General features: G+C 38.4%; 1 protein-coding gene across 2 annotated transcripts in view; it reads right to left on the reverse strand.

Moving 5' to 3' along the window:
- Positions 1-1,201: 1,201 nt before the first annotated feature.
- LOC124718957 (cleavage and polyadenylation specificity factor subunit 6-like) overlaps positions 1,202-20,944 on the reverse strand; it is a 79,332-nt gene continuing 59,589 nt past the window's right edge. For both annotated transcript variants that reach the window (XM_047244624.1, XM_047244625.1), the window contains 3 exons: positions 15,757-15,986; positions 4,137-4,357; positions 1,202-1,475 (listed from right to left, as the gene is read on the reverse strand). In XM_047244624.1, the coding sequence (XP_047100580.1) occupies positions 1,463-1,475; positions 4,137-4,357; positions 15,757-15,986 (464 nt within the window). In that variant the 3' untranslated portion in view covers positions 1,202-1,462. The remainder of the gene's footprint in view (positions 1,476-4,136; positions 4,358-15,756; positions 15,987-20,944) is intronic.

Here is a 20,944-nt window from a genome sequence, read left to right on the forward strand (position 1 = left end):
CTCAAAAGTGTTAATAAAGTCTTCAAATTCCAGAAATTGATTGTGAAGCACACTGGAGGAAGTGATCAATCACTGAATAACGTATTTGATATTGCAACAGCATTAATTAGTACTGGTAATTTAACACATGTCAAAATTTGAATATTCTATTTCTGGTGGTGATGGTGGTGGTGATGGGGAGGGGGGGGGGGGGGGTACATAGAGGAACTAATTGTTTCACATCTATCTTCAAATCCTATCATAAAGTGGACACATCTATCTTCAAATCCTATCATAAAGTGGAATCAGTATCACACATGCAACCAATTTTTATGTGCTCTGTGCATTACTCTTTTAATCTGCATCTTCTACATACGAGGCTTCACTTTAAAAATGTCGGAGATGTCTCACACGCTTACGGCTCAGATGTGGCTCCACTTCTAAATCACAGTCTGATGCCATTTTAGTTTTTAATGACATTGCAGATAAACATGTTTCAGAACAAGGTAATTATGTTGGTGGCTGACACAAACGTATGACATGCTAAGCACAAAACAGGTTGAATAAATTAAGCTTGGAAACATTTTGAAGCACCACCATAAACTTGTTCAATACATTTTCATTACAACTTCTGTAAAGTGTGGCAACATTTCTTAACACATTTATACTAAAGTGCATCTGATATCACTGTGTATGTACCAGAGGTGACATACTGTGTCCATAATATAGTGGAAACTTGGCTTGAAATTGTTGAAAGAATACTGAATGTCAAAGATGCCTCAACATTAATTCATATATTCAATATATCTAATATGTTTAAGTACTGAAAACAATGCTAGTTCATTAACAGGATTGCACTTACTACTGAAATATTAAAATAAATATGACAATCATGAACTTAAGTGACTTAAGGAAACAGTGTGGTAGAAGTTGCATTATGAAGTAACTCATTTTATTGGACAAAGCAAATGAAATCAAGAGAAGACTGCCAATCTGGAACAACACAACTGAAAAAATTTATACCCCACGTGTTTTATGCAGACTAATCAACTACTTGTGTGAAACAATAAATGATATTGCCTAATCTAATATACCTGTAATCAAAGGGTAAAACTTGAGTCTAGCAGACTTATGTACATTATCAAACTGTTTTGTTTTTGTTTTTTAACTTTGTCATATCAAGGGTATATGTTATAGCAATAATTACATACAATGCAAGACGAACTTGTAACAAAAAGTATAAAAATTTATTTTTCTTTATTTTTACAATAGATTGTCAATAAGTGTGTCTGTAACTCTCAACAAAAAAATCAGTGTTTCCATTTGTGGAAAAGCAATCTCCTGCAGCATGCCAGTGCTGGTGGTCCGTGTACAGAATCTTCTGAGACCCCCGAGACTAGAATCGGACATCGGAGCTCAGAAATGATATGCTTTCTCTCTTTGTCTCTCGAACAGCACAGCTGCTCTCGTGCACTTGCCTCGTTTATCGTTCAACGCTAAAAGCATCAACCAATATACATTGGTTACAGTTTCACAGTTCAAATAGCTATGTTATGCACACACACATACACAAACACACACACACACCATCATCATTATTTCACCAGAAACAAAATAATCCTACAAAATATTGTGTTTTATGAAATCAAGAAAGTAATTATAAACAAATTAAAGGAAAATATAGTTGCCTCAAACTGTCTATGAAGGATTAAAGAAATAGTTCATGATTTATATAAAATACTGATACAAATAAAAGGCAACAACCACTAAGCTTCATTTAATGTTAAAGAAAATGTGTTACAATTCCTTGATACCAAGCGTGTTCCTTCCTTTGGTGCGTGCTGCTTCAGGCAGAAAGAGATTAACAAATCCATCTCCACAGGAGAAATAGTCTTGCTGATGCCATTAGCATGATAGGGGAACTGGAAAAGGAGAGTAACTTAACATTTTAACACAAAGGGAACAACAGGAAAGCTCAGCTACCCCATTCTCAACGAAGGACACACCTAAAGTTGTGTTCATATCTTTTTGATAATGAGAGTCACCTCATACTCTCCCTCAAGTGAACACACGAATCGCTGTTCGCATAACCTCTTTGTGGACAACAAGATGAAGTTAATGTGACCCATTAAAACTACAACAAACAGTTATATGCTCATTTTTGAGTGTTCATCTTTTCAAGTATGGTGATTACCATCTACTTTATTTCCCTTCCTTTTAGTAGTTTGTTACAGCACAAAACTGATAACCCTACAGTAAATCGAATGACAGTATAACTTCAGACTTAATGAATTATATCAGATATAAAAAAATGAATGATTCCCATAGAAATCTGTACATTTTAGAATCGCATGAGTTCTACTATTTGTTCAATGTCTTAGATACATTATTTCTAATTCCTTTGTCCACATATCAATAGAGAGGGGAGTGGTGGTGGGGTGAGAGCAGGTTGGAGGAAAAGTTGTTTCTCTTTGATACTGTTATAGAAAGATACACGATAACTCTTACTTCATTTGGCTCAACAACTTGTGTACTGGGAAGTCAGTTAAACCATTTCCAATTGCACAAGAATCAAAATGGGCTAAACTTTAAAAAAGTATTCAGTACTCGCCTCTGATGATACAGAGGTAAAAAATTTTCGACAGGCAAGTCTTGGGGGGAGGAGGGGGGGATGAAAAGCAGAAAACATTGTTCTCCCTTGCTACATTCAAAGTGCCAGGGAACCTAATCTTTCCTTTACTTCTAGCTTTCAATGCCCCTTCCTCCATCTCTCTGCTTTAAAGATGGAACTTCCTATTTCAAAAATTAAATTCACGCCAAATCTGAAACCCATTCATTTTACAGTAAACTGTGCTTTTCCTTATCTTCAACTTGTTAGGTCTGAAGTTTGTATTTCTTAGCTTTTCTTCAAGTGGTAACTATAGAGTCCAAGCACTATGAATAGCTAATGCTGGATAGTCAAATAAAAAATTAGTTACGATATTTAGGTATTCATGAAGTTGAAATGGTGCAAATACCAGTACCAGCAAATTTTAAAATTCTTTTCCCATATTCAACTGATAACTAAATACCATACACCAAAATCATTAACATAATCAAAATATTTTTCAAAATGATATCCATGTTGAAGAGTATACACAATGAAATTGAAAGAAAATTTTGCAAACATAAATTGACTGTAACCAAAAGGTAAGGAAATTACATGGTATACATATTTGATGTCCAATTTATTCCACTTGTGGCATAAACTGAACCACCATTACAGCTGTCTAATGAAAGTATTGTCATCTCAAACACAAATGAGAAAAGTTAAAGAAGTATATTATTTAACTGTTATAGTCTTCAAGCTCGTCCTGATACTATACAAGAAGTGGTAAGTGATCCCATACACACATTAAAAAACATGCCACGATACCTTAATCACCATATAAATTACCTGCGAAGAATCTGTGAAAACACAAACAGGCTATCTTCCCACATCCTGATGACTCAAGTAAATATTTATCTACAGCCTGTAGCATAAACCAGACATTTGGTCTATGTGGTAAAGGCCAAATATATACCAATGAAGCATGAATAAGAAATGTAACTATTCTCCTTCACAAAAATGTATTCTTCCTAAGTGTGTACAATAGTGCAGTACATTGGTCCCTGCAGATACCAGTGTAACACATGATCAAGTATGTGCAGAACATAACAAATACTCTAGGATTTGGGAAGCAACAAAGTTAACAGATTGTAACAATAAAATAGAAGTGACAACCTCTTGCCCCAGACCGTTACACAGTACAAAAATGGAATCTCTGTCCTCTAGGATTAAAAAAAAAATGCAGTACAATTCCCTTGTGTTTCCATCATATTATTACAAAAAAGAGACACAAACTTCTTTATGAGAAACATGCCATGTATAGATTTCTGATACTGGACATTTTTCTGATGCAGTCATATTCACCTGGCAGAGGTAGTAAATTATCAAATGATAATTCAGTTTGTTAGCAGCTCCTCATTTGTACTTCAAATGGAGGAAATGTTGAAAGCAAATAAAATGATCTGTGTGACTAGCAGTAATGTAGCCCAACATATGACAATAACTATCACACCTTAACAGAAAATCTAAACACTTAACAGAAAGACACACCATAAAACTAAGAACTCACCTCGATCGGCGGCGCCGGCTGTGATGGTCACGAGAACCTGCCGGGGCTCCCGTCACTTTGGTGCGCTCCAACTTCAGCTTTAGTCTCCGCATCTCGTCAATCCGGTATCCGCCGGCATGAAATTCTTTCCAGTCGGACGGCAGCTCATCACCATGTCGTGAAGACCGACGGCGACTCGACCGTCGACTCTCACGTTTCCGCTCTCTCTCGCGTTCACGTTCCTTCAGATAGTTCACAAATGTACTGGATGGCTGTTACTGAATTTGAGAACCAGTTTGAAATGTATATTTTGTCTACACGGTAGCCAAACAACTGTGATTTGGCTTTAACTGCCTCAGTACAGAGAGCAGGACGATGAATATTAACTAGAGTTTTCTTCAAATTATCGATGAAAACTTATTAGCACAGTGCAAGAGTAGGATGTGTATTAATAACATAATATGTAACACAGCTTAAACAGATTGAGAAAAGAAGAGGACAATGGAATGTTACTTTCTAGCCTGTGAAATAATTGTTCTAATACACAATCAACTGAAAAAACAAGTTTGCCAAAGAAATAAAAGCAAATTTATAAAGAAGGAACAAATAGATCACTATAGTGTATGCAAACATTAGTTTAACTTTAAATTTCTATGAGTAACATTGCATAAAAGCTGATTTAATGTTAGAGGATGTTACGTTTATTTCAAAATTTGACTTTTAACTCATATTTATATAAATGAATTAATGAAATCCATCTTGAAGCAAATATAGCTTGAAACTATTTAAGGTTCCTTACAGCAATGAGTTCACATTGGGTTTACTTTTCACGCTGAAATATCTTTACTGGATAAAACTAGGGAAAGAAGCACGACAAAACTGCTGTCAGTCTCCTAGCCTTTTCAATCCATACCTAAAATATGACTGACCACTTGCCCATGAGGTGACAAGAGGATAATAATCGAGGAAGAAGAACATGATGTTTGATGTTCGCATAGAGGATGAACCTTTTAGCAACAGATGAAAAAGAATTACAAAATATAATGGATGCCACTGAAACTAAAGGAAAGATTTATGCACTGAAAGTCAACACAAAGAAAACAAAAGGAGGAAATAAAAGGATAAAGACAATGTTGAATGGAGAAATATGAGAACACCTCTGAAGTTGGATATAAACCAAATGGAAGAGTAGAACAGAAATTAAAACCACAATAGCAGTGGCGAAAAGGGCATTTTATAAGGACATAAGAAGGAATGGCTTATAAAAACAGTCTTAGAGGGGTATGTGGAAGGGAAGAGGAGGCAAGGAAGGGAGAGATTTCAAATTCTGGATGATATGATGGACGGCAGTACATACGCAGCATTAAGGAGGGTGCATGGATCACAGATTATGGAGACACAAATGATCTGCTAATATAACAAAAAACTGATGATGATGATGAATCCAATGACAAGGTTGGATTGGGAAAGGATGGAAAGGAAATTTGTCATTAGAGCACCTAACTCACCCTGTGAAATGCCCGTAATGCGACTAGAGAACAATTAACATACTAAAAATATGCAAACCTCAGCTTTGATCTAAGGAGACCTTAAAGATTGGCAATCTTTGATTTTATTCATGTTTATTGGATCTGAAGATGAGAGCCAGGACATTAATTTCATAAAGTAGTATGATGCACTTTTTGTTATATGGAAAATATAAATAACACTTTTCAATACAGTTTTTGAATTTATTCAAAACTTCTAGAGACAGAATACATGTTTTAGTTTCAATCCAATGTTTTGTAGCTTTACACAAAATTTTAATTTATTATAAATCTCGCATTTTCATACAATTAGTAAAGAAAAATCTATTTTTTTTGTTACTTAGCAACTTAATCTCATAATAAATACTGAATTCAAATAAATGTAAAAAATGTTACATCTAGCAAGAACCAAACCAGCAACCTTGCAGTAACCAGTAACCATGCAATTACAATACCAGATCCTACACACACAGCTACAGACAGCTGTGTTAAACAGCTAGATTTTTTGTTTATATTTGATGCTCACAAGTTTTGAAGTCAACTTTATCATGTGGTTTTGAGAGCTGGATCTTAATGCTTTACGAAATTAGTTTCCAAGCACTGAACTTAAAGAATTTGAAGTAGGAAAAGAATGTATGTGGGCCAGTCTGTAATGTCCTATAATTAATACTTTCAGTTGCTTATTTATTACCTGCACTAAAATTCAACATTTTGTTGTCGTGTGAATGTCCAGCCTGCTGTGCTCTTAAGTGCCCTGTAAACGGTCAAACATTTTGTCAAATTTAACTATGCTTGTCAAATACTTGATCGTGTACGATGTTGTTTGATGGGTTTGTCAAGCATAGATCGTGTTTGACGTGTGTACAAAAAGTTCCAATTGACAGAAAGTTTGACAAGATGGTGGACATTGTTTATGTCAATGTTTTGCCACACGTGTTTAGTGAATAATGGTTTTATTACAATTTATCTCCCTGTATGACGAGTTTCCACAACTATGAAAACTACAATCAAGTTTAAAAACAAAATAGCACAATTACCAAAATGGTAGACAAATCACATTTTATCCAGCCATGTATTACGCAGGAAGAGGTTATGAACAAAATCACTATTTTATGCTTAACATACAAGCAGGAGTGCAACGAAATGAAAGAAATCTAAATTCTCTAGTTCACCCTCAGACCATGCGGGCTACATTATGGTATTTTGAAGAAATTTCATTACGTGAGCAAGTACAAGAGAATAAATTTTCAAATACATGTGTATTATTTTCAATGTGAGGGTGAAGTAACTCTGAACAAGTTAAACATTTCACTGTCCACCTGCAGAAAGCTGATGTGATCAGGTTCTGAGAGCAATATTTTCTTTAGCTGAGTTTCATGGGTAAATCTCTCATTTTCAGCCATTACATGGACCAGCATCTTGTTTACTTCTCTGCCTTTAAATGCAATACCAAAGTCAATGTCCAGACTGCTTTGTCTGCATCTATGGCCATTTTCACTACTGTCAAAATATGAACACTAACAGTGTCTTCTCGAAAGTGGGGTTAAACTGACAAACTTTGTTTGTACATGTACGAGTTTGACACATCTGCAGCTAGACAAGGGCTCATTGGACAAACAAGTTTGTTTACAGTGGCCTTTACATGTACAGTTAATAAACTGTTAGTACTACCTTACTCTGAGTGAATAATTATCTCACCACAACAGAGATAAAAACTAATCTGTCAGTTTAACATCAAAGCAATGAGGCACTAATTTGTAAAATAACAAAAAATTTTGATTGGAGTTCTTACAATAATAATACAAATAACCTGCAACTCAACCTTTTGTTTGTGTATCCATCTACTTTTCGGCTGTTTTAATGTTTAATGGTTACTTTTACTGGTGCTAATTTACACTTACACTCTTCTTTAAGTAATTATTTTTTGTTGTTTTCCAAAACCTGCTCCTTTGAGTGTGGAAAGAAGGTTGGAGTAACCTGAGCACCCTCTACATGAGGTTTTCAAATTCTTTGCTCTAATTAAGTAACACTAAAAATGTCAGTTTATGTAACATAACCACAAAGACACTGAAAAATCAAAGTTCATCAGTAATAAAGTAGTTCATAAAACAAAAATGAAGAAATAAATTTTACGAATTTTGTTTTATTAATTAGTTATTTTCATTTCAATTTATTTCTAACAAAGTATTTATGAATAATGGAAAATTCAAATGAAATAACGAGGACACCCTACCCACATTCCTCCACAATCTCAACACCTTCTCCCCCATTTGATTCACCTGCTACTCCTCAACCCAACAATCCACCTACTTGATGTTGACCTACACCTCAAAGATGGCTACAACAGTACCTCTGTCTATATCAAACCACCAGCAATACCTCTACTTTAACAGCTGTCACCCATTCCATACCAAAAAGTCCCTTCCATACAGCCTAGCCACCCGTGGCCATTGCATCTGTAGTGACCAGCAGTCAATTTTGAAATATAACAAAGGTCTCACTGAGGCCTTCACAGACCATAATTACCTTCCCAACCTTGTACAAAAACAGATCGCGCATGCCTTATCTCTTCAGTCATCACCATCTCTCAACGTCCCACCATCTGGCCACAGAGGAGCATTCCCCTTGTGATTCAGCACCATCCAAGATGGGAGCAATTGAATCACATTCTCTGCCAGGGTTTCCAGTACCTTTCTCCATGCCCTGGAATGAATAACATCCTATCCACTATCCTCCCCACACCTCCCACAGTCGTATTCTGACGCCCATTTTTGTCCATACCTACACAAACCCTGCTCCCAACCCCTTGCCTCATGGCTCACAGCCCTGTAATAGACCTAGATGCGAGATCTGTCTCATATGTCCTCCCACCACAACCTACTCCAGTCCAGTCACACCCATCATCTATCTCATCAAAGTCAGGACTACCTGTGAAACCAGTCACGTGATCTACGAGATAAGTCATAATCACTGTGCTTCGTTCTACGTGGGCGTGACAGCCAACAAGCAGTCTGTCCACATGAATTTCCCACAACAAATTGTGGCCAAGAAACAGCTGGACCATCCAGTTGCCGAGCATGCTACCCAACACAACTGTCTTCATTTTAATGACTGCTTCACAGATTATTCCATCTGAATGCTTACTACCAACACCACGTTTCCTGAACTGCACAGTTAGGAACTATCTCTGCAATTTATCCTACATTCCCGTAACCTTCCTGGCCTCCATATTTCCATCTTTGTTAGTCATTGTCCACTACACAGCCTTCTATTTGACCAACACACCCACCGTCTTTTTGTCTTCCTCCTCCACTCCCCCCCCCCCCCTCCCCGCCCCCCAAAGGTCATTTCTCTAACCTTCCGACTGCACCTAGCTGCCTTACCCTCTTCCCACATCATCCCTGTAGACTCACACAAGCAGCATTTTACTGCCCCCCACCCCTACTCTGTTATGCCTCCCCTCCCAGTCTCCTCTTCACCCCACCACCGCACGAACCAAATTGCTTCTCCCATCATATCCAGTTGCTCATCAACCAAATTGCTTCTCCCATCATATCCAGTTGCTCATCGTCTGCTTCGGCAGCCAGAGACAGTGGTCACACGTGTGAGCTACGTTTGTGTGAATATGTACTTGTATGTTATCTCTTCAGAATAAGGCCTCCTGGCCGAAAACTTGTGTGTTTAGCATTCTTTCTGTTGTGCCTGTCTGTGACTTAAAATCTCCGCTATAAGGTGAGTAGCAATCTATCCTTTTCATAATATTGAAAGTATTTTTTTAAGTTATGTTGTATCGTATAAAGTGCTAACTTTGGTACTGACCAGCAAACCACTCACGTTCAGTTCTGTAAAGAATCTGATCTCCCATGTATGCAACAGCTCCAAGTGTGCAAATACTTTACAAATGAGTTAATATGTTAAACCACACAATGGAAACTTCAGGCTGAAAATTTGAGATTAACCATGTTAGTGAGAAAAATATTATTATTGTTATTTTTGTGGCTCAGATGTCTGGTGCAAGCCTTTTGATTGGTTGCCACTTCCGCAACTCTTGTGTCCTTAACCTACCTCTTTTCCAAACAGGAAAAGGGGACCTACGGTTTAATGTGGAATCCAAACCACATGTCATTTCAGGTAACTCCTCACATCGTTGCCAGGTGAAGGCCGTGTTAGAATGCAGACTGAAAAATATGAGGTTATGACAGCATTTCAAATTTGTAGATTTGGTCAATAACCCTACGGAATACTGACAATCAAATTTTTGTTGCTCCTAGAAGCCGTTAGGTATGCAACCTGCAGCTGGGACTGTGTGACCATGCACCAGATTAGCTGTTTAGCAACATAGATTCTCTAACAAGGAAAATTCACTTGAGGAAAGTATGGAACTACAAACAGGAGGGCAAGTCAGTCACATTCCAACACCTGTGAGAGACTGTGGCCCCCTACATCTTTGTCTCCCCTCTACCTCATTACTTGCGGCTCCCTCTCATCCTAGGATTTGTTTGACCTGTTAGTTTTTTCTTACCTTCGCCAACACATCCCTATCTCCTCCCTGAGGTACGAATAGTTCCAAAAGCTAACATTACTTTTATTTGTGCCTATCGGCAGTACTGGTATTCCCCCCCCCCCCCTTTCTTCTTTCTTTATCAAGAGTGACCTTTCATCGTTTTCTACAGACATGTGTGATGTTATTTCCAGGCAGAGAGCACAACAAAAGTGATGAATTATTTGCTGCAGCTGTTAAGATGATGTTTTGGATGTAATATTGAAAATTATTCTCATTCATTTTTCCAGATTTTGGCACATTGATTACAAGGTTTTTGCAACTAAAAAGTCCTGCTTTTAATGAGCCACCAACTGCACAAGCAACTTTGTCTGTCTTTCACGTGAAGTGACAAAGTTCTCACACAAAACCAGACTACCTGGCTTTGTACACAGCATTTTTGGGGTTTACTAGAAGCTCTGTCTCTACGTCAGCTAAGAATTTCTCTATAGTATTACCTATTGACAGCATCTTCTCTAAACATTTACCTGAAATAAACTTTCTAATAAATCTTTGATCCACTTCAGTAATTCATGTTCAGATTTTACAAAACGGAACCAGCTTCACAGACTGCTCAACTTTAGCCGTTTTCTCTCCCTCCTTCAGTTAACAAAAAAACCTGACAGCCTTTTCTTTGATACTGAAAGCTATTATCGTGCTTGTTTTCTTTGGGTTAGGAAGGCATTGTGTTTTGATCTGGACTTTAGTTAGCACGACAATCACAGTCCAAACTACAATTCGCAGTCATCAACTATTTCCTGTTCCTTCTAATGTTGCCACAGTTTCTAACGCAACGTCAGCATCATACAAATACATGTACATGAAATTAAGTAATAAATAGCACATATGTAAGTCTTCAGAAGAAATAGATGATTTCGAGTGCATACCACATTCTTCGTGTTTTCATCTTCACCCAGTTGAAAACATTAATTGGATTTCAGATTACTGTGAACTCTCAAACCTTTGTAAAGGCAAATTCTACTAGCTAGCATATATCATGAAAACACACAGAAAATTAATTCAGTCGTACCTCCATTGTTAACACTTAGTGATACCGCAAAAAGACAACTGCTACTGATTATGGAAGGTAAAAATAAATTGCTAATTCCAGCGAACAGTTGTTAAAAAAACATGTCTACAGAAACTGGAATTTACCTTTCAAATTATGACTACATTGTTGCATGTTATCTGTTTACCAATTTGCAGTCAACAAAGGCTATGCACACATAGTGTTGCACATGCAGTCTGCTGCAGCTACTGCAGAAACGTACATTCCTTCAGCCATCTGCCAACCTATGAATTTAACAATTTTCAACTCTTTTTTAAAAAAAAAATACTTGCAGTGAGTATTTGCAACTAAAATTCTGTCCTTGTGTTTCTTTCAGTGTATTCTTCCTGTACAAAAAATTTCTGGTCAGGTTTCAACACATCATATTGGATAGTTCCCTTGTTAAGAGTGGCTGCTAGTTCAAAGTTTTGCAGCAAGTCTACTACTGACATGTTGTTGTTTGTACTGCATGTTTTCATATACATTCAATATCCTTTGTTGGTTCTATATGGTACAGGTACCAAGATCTTGTCAATGTTCTCAAATGTACAAGTGATTTGTAAGCAATCTCCTTTGTAGAGTGGCTGCATCTTCATGGTTTCCTACAACTGAACAAAAGTCTGCCGTTGTTTTACCTACAACTGAGCCTATGTGATCAAACCATTTGACATCCCAACGAACTGTCATGCCCTGGTACTTGTAGGAGCTCACTGATTCCAATTTTGACTGACTGACATTTTAGTCATACGTTATTACTGTTCTGCAGTTTATATGTACATTTAAAATAAGTTGCCAATTTTTGTTTGAAGATCTGCATGTTTATTTGTGCGAGAAAGAAAGAAAGAAAGAAGAAGAGACGGTCACAAATTTCACTTAATACCCAATGCAATTATATTTTCACTAATGAATGTTGGTTTGGAAGTCTTTTGTTTCACGTAAGTCAAGAAATACTTTAGTAATTTAATCTTCTTGCTAGTGTATGGGTCAATCATTGTGTCTTTTTGTGTCATGTTTCGTGGCATCATTTGAGCCAATAATTTTTTAAAAGAATGTTAAATTATATAGAGGAAATTCAAATTATCGCATGATCCGTAATGACACATAGCAGCTTTCAGAAAGCCATAAATAAATAAAATTCTTTTATCACTTTGAGTGGCCAAAACTGTGCCGTCAGTGGCTCTCGTATGGCAAGATCTGGCAAACAGTGTGACTGAGAACACACACCACATTTGTCCCCTTAAGAGCAAACACTTGATCCATAGATCAACAATTTATGGAGCTCCAATACCAGAGCAGTATCGACATATGATGTGTTTAGATAAGCAAAAGAACATCTTCCTTCCTGTAGTAATACTGTGCAGTTGCATTCCGAGCATTCTCAGGCATAATTTTGCTCAGGATGATCATAATATATTAATACACTTATTACTTCAGTTTACTAAATAAAAAATTAACAAATGGGTCAAATGGCTCTGAGCACTATGGGACTCAACTGCTGAGGTCATTAGTCCCCTAGAACTTAGAACTAGTTAAACCTAACTAACCTAAGGACATCACAAACATCCATGCCCGAGGCAGGATTCGAACCTGCGATCGTAGCGGTCTTGCGGTTTGAGACTGCAGCGCCTTTAACCGCACGGCCACTTCAGCCGGCTAAAAAATTAACAGACCAGTGCAGAACACTACTGCAAGGAATTCATCGTACCCAGTGTCTGAAGTTATTTAGGATACCACAAGTGCTCATAACCTTGTACAAAAACCTCTTACTTAGTACCCTGGTTACTGATGGTAACACAGCAAAAATGTTTAGGGCACTCAGCTGGAATCACAATCAGTAATTCTTTACTGTGGTCAAAAACCATCCAGTTGTCTCAAGAAATTGAATTTACAAAATAACAATTTTGCATACACAAAATTTGAACAGATGCATTTACTACTTCACTGCAGATCTATCCTGTGCAATCCATCCCCCCTTAATAACATACTCTAAATTACTACTGATGTGTGCTCAAACGTGTATGCTATTAAATTATACATCCTTCTAATCCTACATAAAATTACCTTCCAGACTGAGTAAAGACGCAGAGAAGATTTACATAATTGTCTTTCAAAACCCTTTAATCTTAATATTGTTATTCTGCTCTTCTTTCTAAGATGGTATGAACTACGACAGTTATACGGAATCATTAAAAGATATCTAAAAAGGTTTCCAGCACAAAGATGTACATGAAACCTGAAGTATTTTATTGTTTCATCAATGCTTTTAACTTTTCTACTGAGGTACAAAATAAGATGTCTAAGCAACTAAGAGGATTAGCCACTTACTGGCATTTGAAGGCAGAGAGCCCTCGAGAAATTGAGTACAGTGAACACTAACGTCTTAAGCCCTTGCATAAATAGAGATACAATTTCCTGGACTGCCTGTGATGTACCTTCACTCATGATTATGATGAGTCCCATACTTCTTTACAGAGCGTAGGGGAGCGACGCGGGAGACCCGCGCCGCCTTACTAGGCAAGGTCCTAGTGGAGGTGGTTTGCCATTGCCTTCCTCCGACCGTAATGGGGATGAAAGATGATGATGATGAAGACGACAAGTGCAATTTCAGAGATTGCACATCCGTACAATTCATAGGCCTGAGCACATCTGGGTTGACCACTTGGTGCACTCTGGTGAGCCGCCGAAGAAACAATACAATCTAAACGATCATAAACAAGTTCTCAGCCCATTTTGCAACCTCGATTACTGTTGTCCAGTCAATGTGTTCAGTGCTACGCAAAATCTCTATTTCACTGTACCTTACATGTTGCTCGATGAAGTACTATGTTCCAAAGATTGTGTTTGTTCTTGCTATAGCAGCCTGTGTAGCACATTATCATCCCCTTTCCGTTGCAATCCAAACAATGAATTTTTTTTGCTTCCATACTTGTCGATTTCCATTCCTCTTTACAAAGTGAGAAAAAAAAATTACATACATCCACCCCTGGTAATTATCAGAAATCTTACAAGATTCCAATATATCTATAAACATCTGAAATTAACGGCTTAAATTATTAACCAAAGTAATGTATGATAACTCTCAGCACAACTTTCATTTCCAAACATTTTATACGCAACACAGAAAGAGTACATGCAGTACGAAATTAGACACAGTGAATGGATAAAAAATGTTTCTTCAGATTTCATACAGTGAAATCCCACTTTTACACTTTTCAAGGGACTTCAAAAAATTGTGTAAAATGCGGGAAAATATAAAATGTGGGAAATAATGTTCTAAGCTGTAAAAGTTACTTTGTAGGAAACCCCCTTGCATTTTCGCACTTTATGTATGGTATATTTACACAACAGGCATCAAAAGACATGCCAGGGACTTGTTTATTAACTAATAAAGGTTCATTATCTAATGAAAACCACTGATGTAACTGGAACTGATAACTATCTGGGAAGTGGAAAGTTTACTGTTTCATAGGTCATAATCGATGGTTTTGAAAGCCTGCAGCTGTCATTCATTATTTAAATAATGAAATACTGCACTAGTTAGGTATTTTTCATGCTTAGCATGAAGCATTTTGAGAATTTTTTCTCGTTGTCAAGTGCAAGTATGCAGATATGTATTTTGTGTGGTGTTTGAATTCATATTATTCCGCAGCTCTTACACTGTAGCCACCTTTTTGAGGTTATCAAGTACTGTGCCTCCTCAGTTTTGTGGGAAACCACACACACGCAAACTGTCACTCACATTGTTTGTTTGCATAACATTACAAAAAATGCATAAGTAAATACTGAACTTTACAATGAGAATAAATTCTCGAAACATGTTTTGTTCAGCACGAAAACAATACATACCCAGTGCAGTGTTTTAACTAAAACGCAACACAAAGAGAATGACAGTGCCAACTAGCACTACAAATCGCCAAACGCTGAAACACACTAAATATGGTTCAACAAAGGTATCATGATGATCACAACAATCGCGAAACCGTGTTTGCATAATAGAGACAGTTTGGAGATGGTCGTGATTGGTCATGATATCATTATTCGAACAAACCTAGTTACTCCCATCAGCCACCATGCCACGTAGAGCTTGGCAGTGACGGGAGATATGGCACGAATTGTACCAACTTTTAGACATTTTCATGTTCAAATACAATGAGTAGAGTGCTCTGGTGTCAAGAAACTTAACCACATAATATTTGTAGATTGTACTGGATGGCCAACGTCATTTTTTCATCCAAAACGATTTTTTCATAACAAAATCAGCTGCAAAATAACATTGTGGACACTGGAAATTTGACAGGAACAAAAAAAATGTTGTAAAAGGCAAGGTAATTTAGGCAACGTAAAAGCTGGGTTATACAGTATGAGACATCAATAACCATTTCCTTCTCCTAAATTTACAATAGTTTACGCAATGGAAAATGAGTGTTAAGCTGCTACAAAACTGATAACTATTAATCATTTTCAGTTTCACTGTAATTTCATGCAACTGCACAATGAAACAATATGAGGTAAAGTGATGGAGCCTACCTTTGAGCTCCGTCTCTCTTCCCGTTCAGCATGGCGACTCGATCGACTGTGCTGACGCTGACTTTTCTCCGAAGGTCGCTTCTCGTGGCTGCCTGACCCACCCTCTGCAGGAGTCTTCAGGGAGTCCTGTGCTATCAGAAGGCTGTCCACCATCGAATTAATGGCACCCTTCTGCTCCCTCGAAAGAGGTATCTGTCTGTTCAACTCTGGCTCTTTCCTTGGTTCAGCTACTGTTTCGTAAAATATAATTACAAATGTAAAAAATAACAGTAACAGAATACAGTGGAATGAAATAAGCTGCACAACAAAAGAACAGCACAGTATATACACAGAAGGAAAATAATATTTTACATGGAAAAATAAACACTTTGCTACCCAAAATTAACTGTCAACAACAGAACAATACAAAGACTGATATGTCAATCATCAGCCTCTTCCTACGATTTCTAAGCACAAAGTAAGCAATTAATTACAATAACCAGAAGAAGTAACACACGAGCCTGAAAATTTTTTAATTGGGAAGAACTTTACTAATGAAATGAATTGGCACAATGACCCAGGTTCAAGCTATTCATTCCGTTTGATTCAAGCCTACTAATACACATTCTGTTCGATTCAAACTAGAAAGACTTTTATTGACAGTAATATTTTACTACAGATCTATTTTACTCTTCCACATAAATGCCATTCAAATATAGACACTTTCTGTAAGACTGCACCAGCTTCTTTAACCTCACTGCGTAGAAATCTGGCACCTGGTAACTGAACCATCCAGCCCCTTTTTCAAATGCAAGAAGAGGAAATAGTCCCTTAGTGCAAGGTCACGACTGTACAAAGTGTGCACAGAAAGTTCCCAATGAAAATCTTGAAAGTTCTCTTGGATTTTGGCGGCTACATGAGGGTGTGCATTGTCATGGAGGAGGATTATGCCAGCCAAATTTTTCCGTAGCGTCAATTTTGGATCACGCATCTCAGTTTGGTTACATTTCACAGTATAAAGTCAGGCATAATTGTTAACCCACGGTCCACTAAATCAATCAAAATAAAGCCCTTTTCCTCCCAAGAAACAGTACCCACAGTTTCTGATTTTAGAATGGAGATTGCTTAAACTTTTTTGACTTGGGTGAACCAATAGTGGTCGCCTGTAACAATGGGGAAAAGTCTCCATTTGTCCATAGCACTCCAAAAACTGTCATGCAATATGCGTTCTTTGCTCTTTGTGCTGATCAGTGAGCATTTCTGTAACCCATCTCACACACAGTTTGCAATAGCACAATCCTGTAATATTAGGTTCAAGCAACATTCTGGAATTCATTAGCTAGACCACTAATCATCAATCACTGATCCCTTTCAAGTTTTTGGTGCACTTTATCAACACTGTCATTGGTCCAAATACTTGGCCTGCCACTCTCCTGTTCATCGTGAAATTGTGTGTGCATCTTGAAATTCCCAACAGTGTTTTTTCACTTGTTTGTTACTCATTACTTCAGGTGCATACACTAGGCATAACTCATGATGGATTTCAGCAGGTGATGATCCTTTTTCCAGTAAAAATCTAATCACAATGCACATTTCACAACAGGCAGGATCTACAATTGTCTCGGCCATCGTGATCTTCTCTCACAGACTGGTAAACGACTACTGAATCAAACCAAAACTGCAGTAGCTTCCTAAGAGTCAGTAGACAGTGCTGCGTATGTGGAACTTCATTCAGGCCAAGCAACATTTAAATACTGGTCAGCGGACCTTAGTTTTGAAATACGCCTTGTATTACAATATTTGAAAACTACAACAGTAATAACTAAATGTTGATCACATGTGTGGAAAGTATGGAGGTTTAAGAACACCTACATCATGTTGTATCTGAGCAAGTGATCATAAACTTTTAACACAACCTAACCATAGGTCTGTAATAACACTACCTGCGATGGGCAGGAACTGGGGAACAACGTTTTGGGTTTGAGTGTCTATCAGGGACAGTTTTAATCTGGCCAGACATTTGAAAACAGTGCACACTCCACTGCTAAGTGTAAATCCTTTCTGGAATCAATCTCCACATCATCAGCTCTCTCAGGAGTGCTAGTCGCACTAAGCATGCTGGAAAATTTCTGACATATGGAAGCCAGGAGAGAGGTACTTGCCCTATATAAAAGAAACAGGATGGAAACATGAATAAATGTGCCAAAAATATTCTCAGAGAATACCAATGAGGTCTCTGGCAAAATAGGGGCACTTCTGACCAGTTTGTTTGTTGACAGACAAATAATGGAAAACTTTTATGGATACGACATAGACCTTCACTTCCTGTGTCGAGCTTAAGCAAGGTTTTGATACTGTTAACAAGACAGCATTGTATGAAGCACTAAGAGAATGAAGCATCTATGACAAGCTAAGGAGGTTAGTCAAGTTGACAATGAAAGACACAGAGGCAAATGTAAAGGTGAACAACAAAATGACCAGAAGCTCAACTTTACAGATGGAGTGGAACAGGTTGATAGTCCATCTGCAGTCCTCTTTAATTTACCACCGCAAAGTCAGATACAAAAAATTAACAAGAGAGGTACAAAGGTGATGAAATCCCGTCAGTTACATGCATAAGCACATCCCGCCACTGTGGAGAGAGATGTACAAAAAAATGGAAGCCGAAGGAGCAAAAATGTGATTTACTGTACATGAAAACAAAACAAAATACACAGCATTGTTCAATCCTAAGGCTAGAAAAACACCACACGACCTGAAGGCCAGTCAGCTGATTCCATTATCTACACCTGCATGCATACTCTGCGAATCACACTTGAATGCCTGGCAGAGGGTTCATCGAACTACCTTCACAATAATTCTCTATTATTTCAATACCGAACAATACTTTCCGTGCAAGCTCCGATTTCCATTATTTTATTAGGATGATCCTTTCTCCCTATGTAGGTCGGTGTCAACAAAATATTTTCACATTTGGAGGAGAAAGCTGGTGATTGAAATTTCGTGACAAGATTCCGCCACAACGACAATGCCTCCATTTTAACGATGTCCACCCAAAATCCTGCATTGTGTCAGTGACACTTTCTCCCCTATTTTGCGATAATACAAAACGTGCTGCTCTTCTTTGAACTTTTTCAATATAGTCCATTAATCCTATCTGGTAAGGGTCCCAAACCATGCAGCAGTACTCCAGAAGAGGTCAGACAAGCATATTGTAGGCAGTCTCGTCAGTAGATATGTTTTATTCTTTCTTCTAATTTCCGAGTCCTCCCACCCTACTAGAAGCCTCAGACACTGTTAAGATGAAAGTGATTATGGAATGCGAGAATACAGAGGAGAATTAGTTGCAGTTGAAAACTGTTACACTTGTGCGCAAGTTGGCAGCAAGCAGAAGAGAGCATACTGACCAGCTACTACACTTTTAGCTTAACAGAACCAGAAATCCAAAGAGAATCACCAGGCCAATTCAAAAGTTCTCTTTCTACAGTTCTGTAAAACACTACACCAGTCACAACACAGCCCCAATGCGACTGCTGTTCTCTCAGGACGAGTTGGTTTGATGTTCATAAGCAGCTGGAGATCACAATGACTGCTGTCAAATGGCTGGAAGCTGCAAAGAATATGTATGCTGGGAGAGCTCCTGGGTGTCATGTACCAGAGGTACTGAATCTTCCCCAAGTACTATCCTTTCCCATGGATCCTGTCTCATCTACAGGAAGTGCAGGATCTACCACTACACATTTACTTGACTGTGAGCAGTTTGTCAGTAGTAGGTCTAGGTGTCCTGCACAGGGAGACAGTGACCAGGTAGCAATCAGGATCTTAAATTGATCCCCCCCCGCAGCCTGATATTAATTGTCAGCACTTCAAACATCCAGTGAACATTGGTACCCGCCAAGGAAATGGCATACATGTTCAAACAAACAATGCCTGGATCTGGGCACTGCGTTCATGCTCGGATCATTCCACTGACTCACAGACAGCGATGAGAAGACCAGTCTTGCTCACGGGGCTTCAATGAAATTCACTTTCTGCAGCATTGACCACAGGTCTGATTGTAGCCTCCAGGTTCAGAGTCGGGCGGAAGGACTGGAAGACAGACTTTCTGCAATAAGTTAAGACTGCAACTTATTGGACTTGTGCCATAGGTTTGAAAACTGTGTGGTCCCCCTAAATGGGTCATGCGTGCACTACATGTCAGAGGTTGCTATCTAGTTAGCTACCTGGCTGGTTTAGTGGGGGTACACACAGTGTTCTTGTAGGTTATGCAACTCTGCATCCAGTACAAATAACAAAAGCTCTAGGAGATGCAAAGTTTCAGTATAAGAGCAAGAGAAATGCTTCTCCAGGTGACAAAAAGATAGCCTAATGGTAAAAAGAGATGGTGTATTTGTCGCAGCCCCCCCCCCCCCCCAAGCCATGAACCATGGACCTTGCCGTTGGTGGGGAGGCTTGCATGCCACAGCGATACAGATGGCTGTACCGTAGGTGCAACCACAACAGAGGGGCATTTGTTGAGAGGCCAGACGAATGTGTGGATCCTGAAGAGGGGCAAGCAGCATTTTCAGTAGTTGCAGGGGCCAACAGTCTGGACGATTGACTGACCTGGCCTTGTAACACTAACCAAAACGGCCTTGCTGTGCTGGTACTGCGAACGGCTGAAAGCAACGGGAAACTACAGCCGTAATTTTTCCCACGGTCATGCAGCTTTACTGCATAGTTAAATGATGATGACGTCCTCTTGGGTAAAATATTCTGGAGGTAAAATAGTCCCCCCATTCGGATCTCCGCGCGGGGACTACTCAAGAAGATGTCGTTATCAGGAGAAAGAAAACTGGCGTTCTACGGATCGGGGCGTGGAATGTCAGATCCCTCAATCAGGCAGGTAGGTTAGAAAATTTAAAAAGGGAAAAGGATAGGTTACAGTTAGATATAGTGGGAATTACTGAAGTTCGGTGGCAGGAGGAACAAGACTTTTGGTCAGGTGAATATAGGGTTATAAATACACAATCAAATAGGGGTAATGCAGGAGTAGGTTTAATAATGAATAAAAAAAATAGGAGTGCGGGTAAGCTACTACGAACAGGATACTGAACACACTATTGTGGCCAAGATAGACACAAAGCCCATGCCTACTACAGTAGTACAAATTTATATGCCAACTAGCTCTGCAGGTGATGAAGAAATTGATGAAATGTATGATGAGATA

The sequence above is a fragment of the Schistocerca piceifrons genome, chromosome 10, assembly GCF_021461385.2.
Source record: "Schistocerca piceifrons isolate TAMUIC-IGC-003096 chromosome 10, iqSchPice1.1, whole genome shotgun sequence".
NCBI lineage: Eukaryota > Metazoa > Arthropoda > Insecta > Orthoptera > Acrididae > Schistocerca > Schistocerca piceifrons.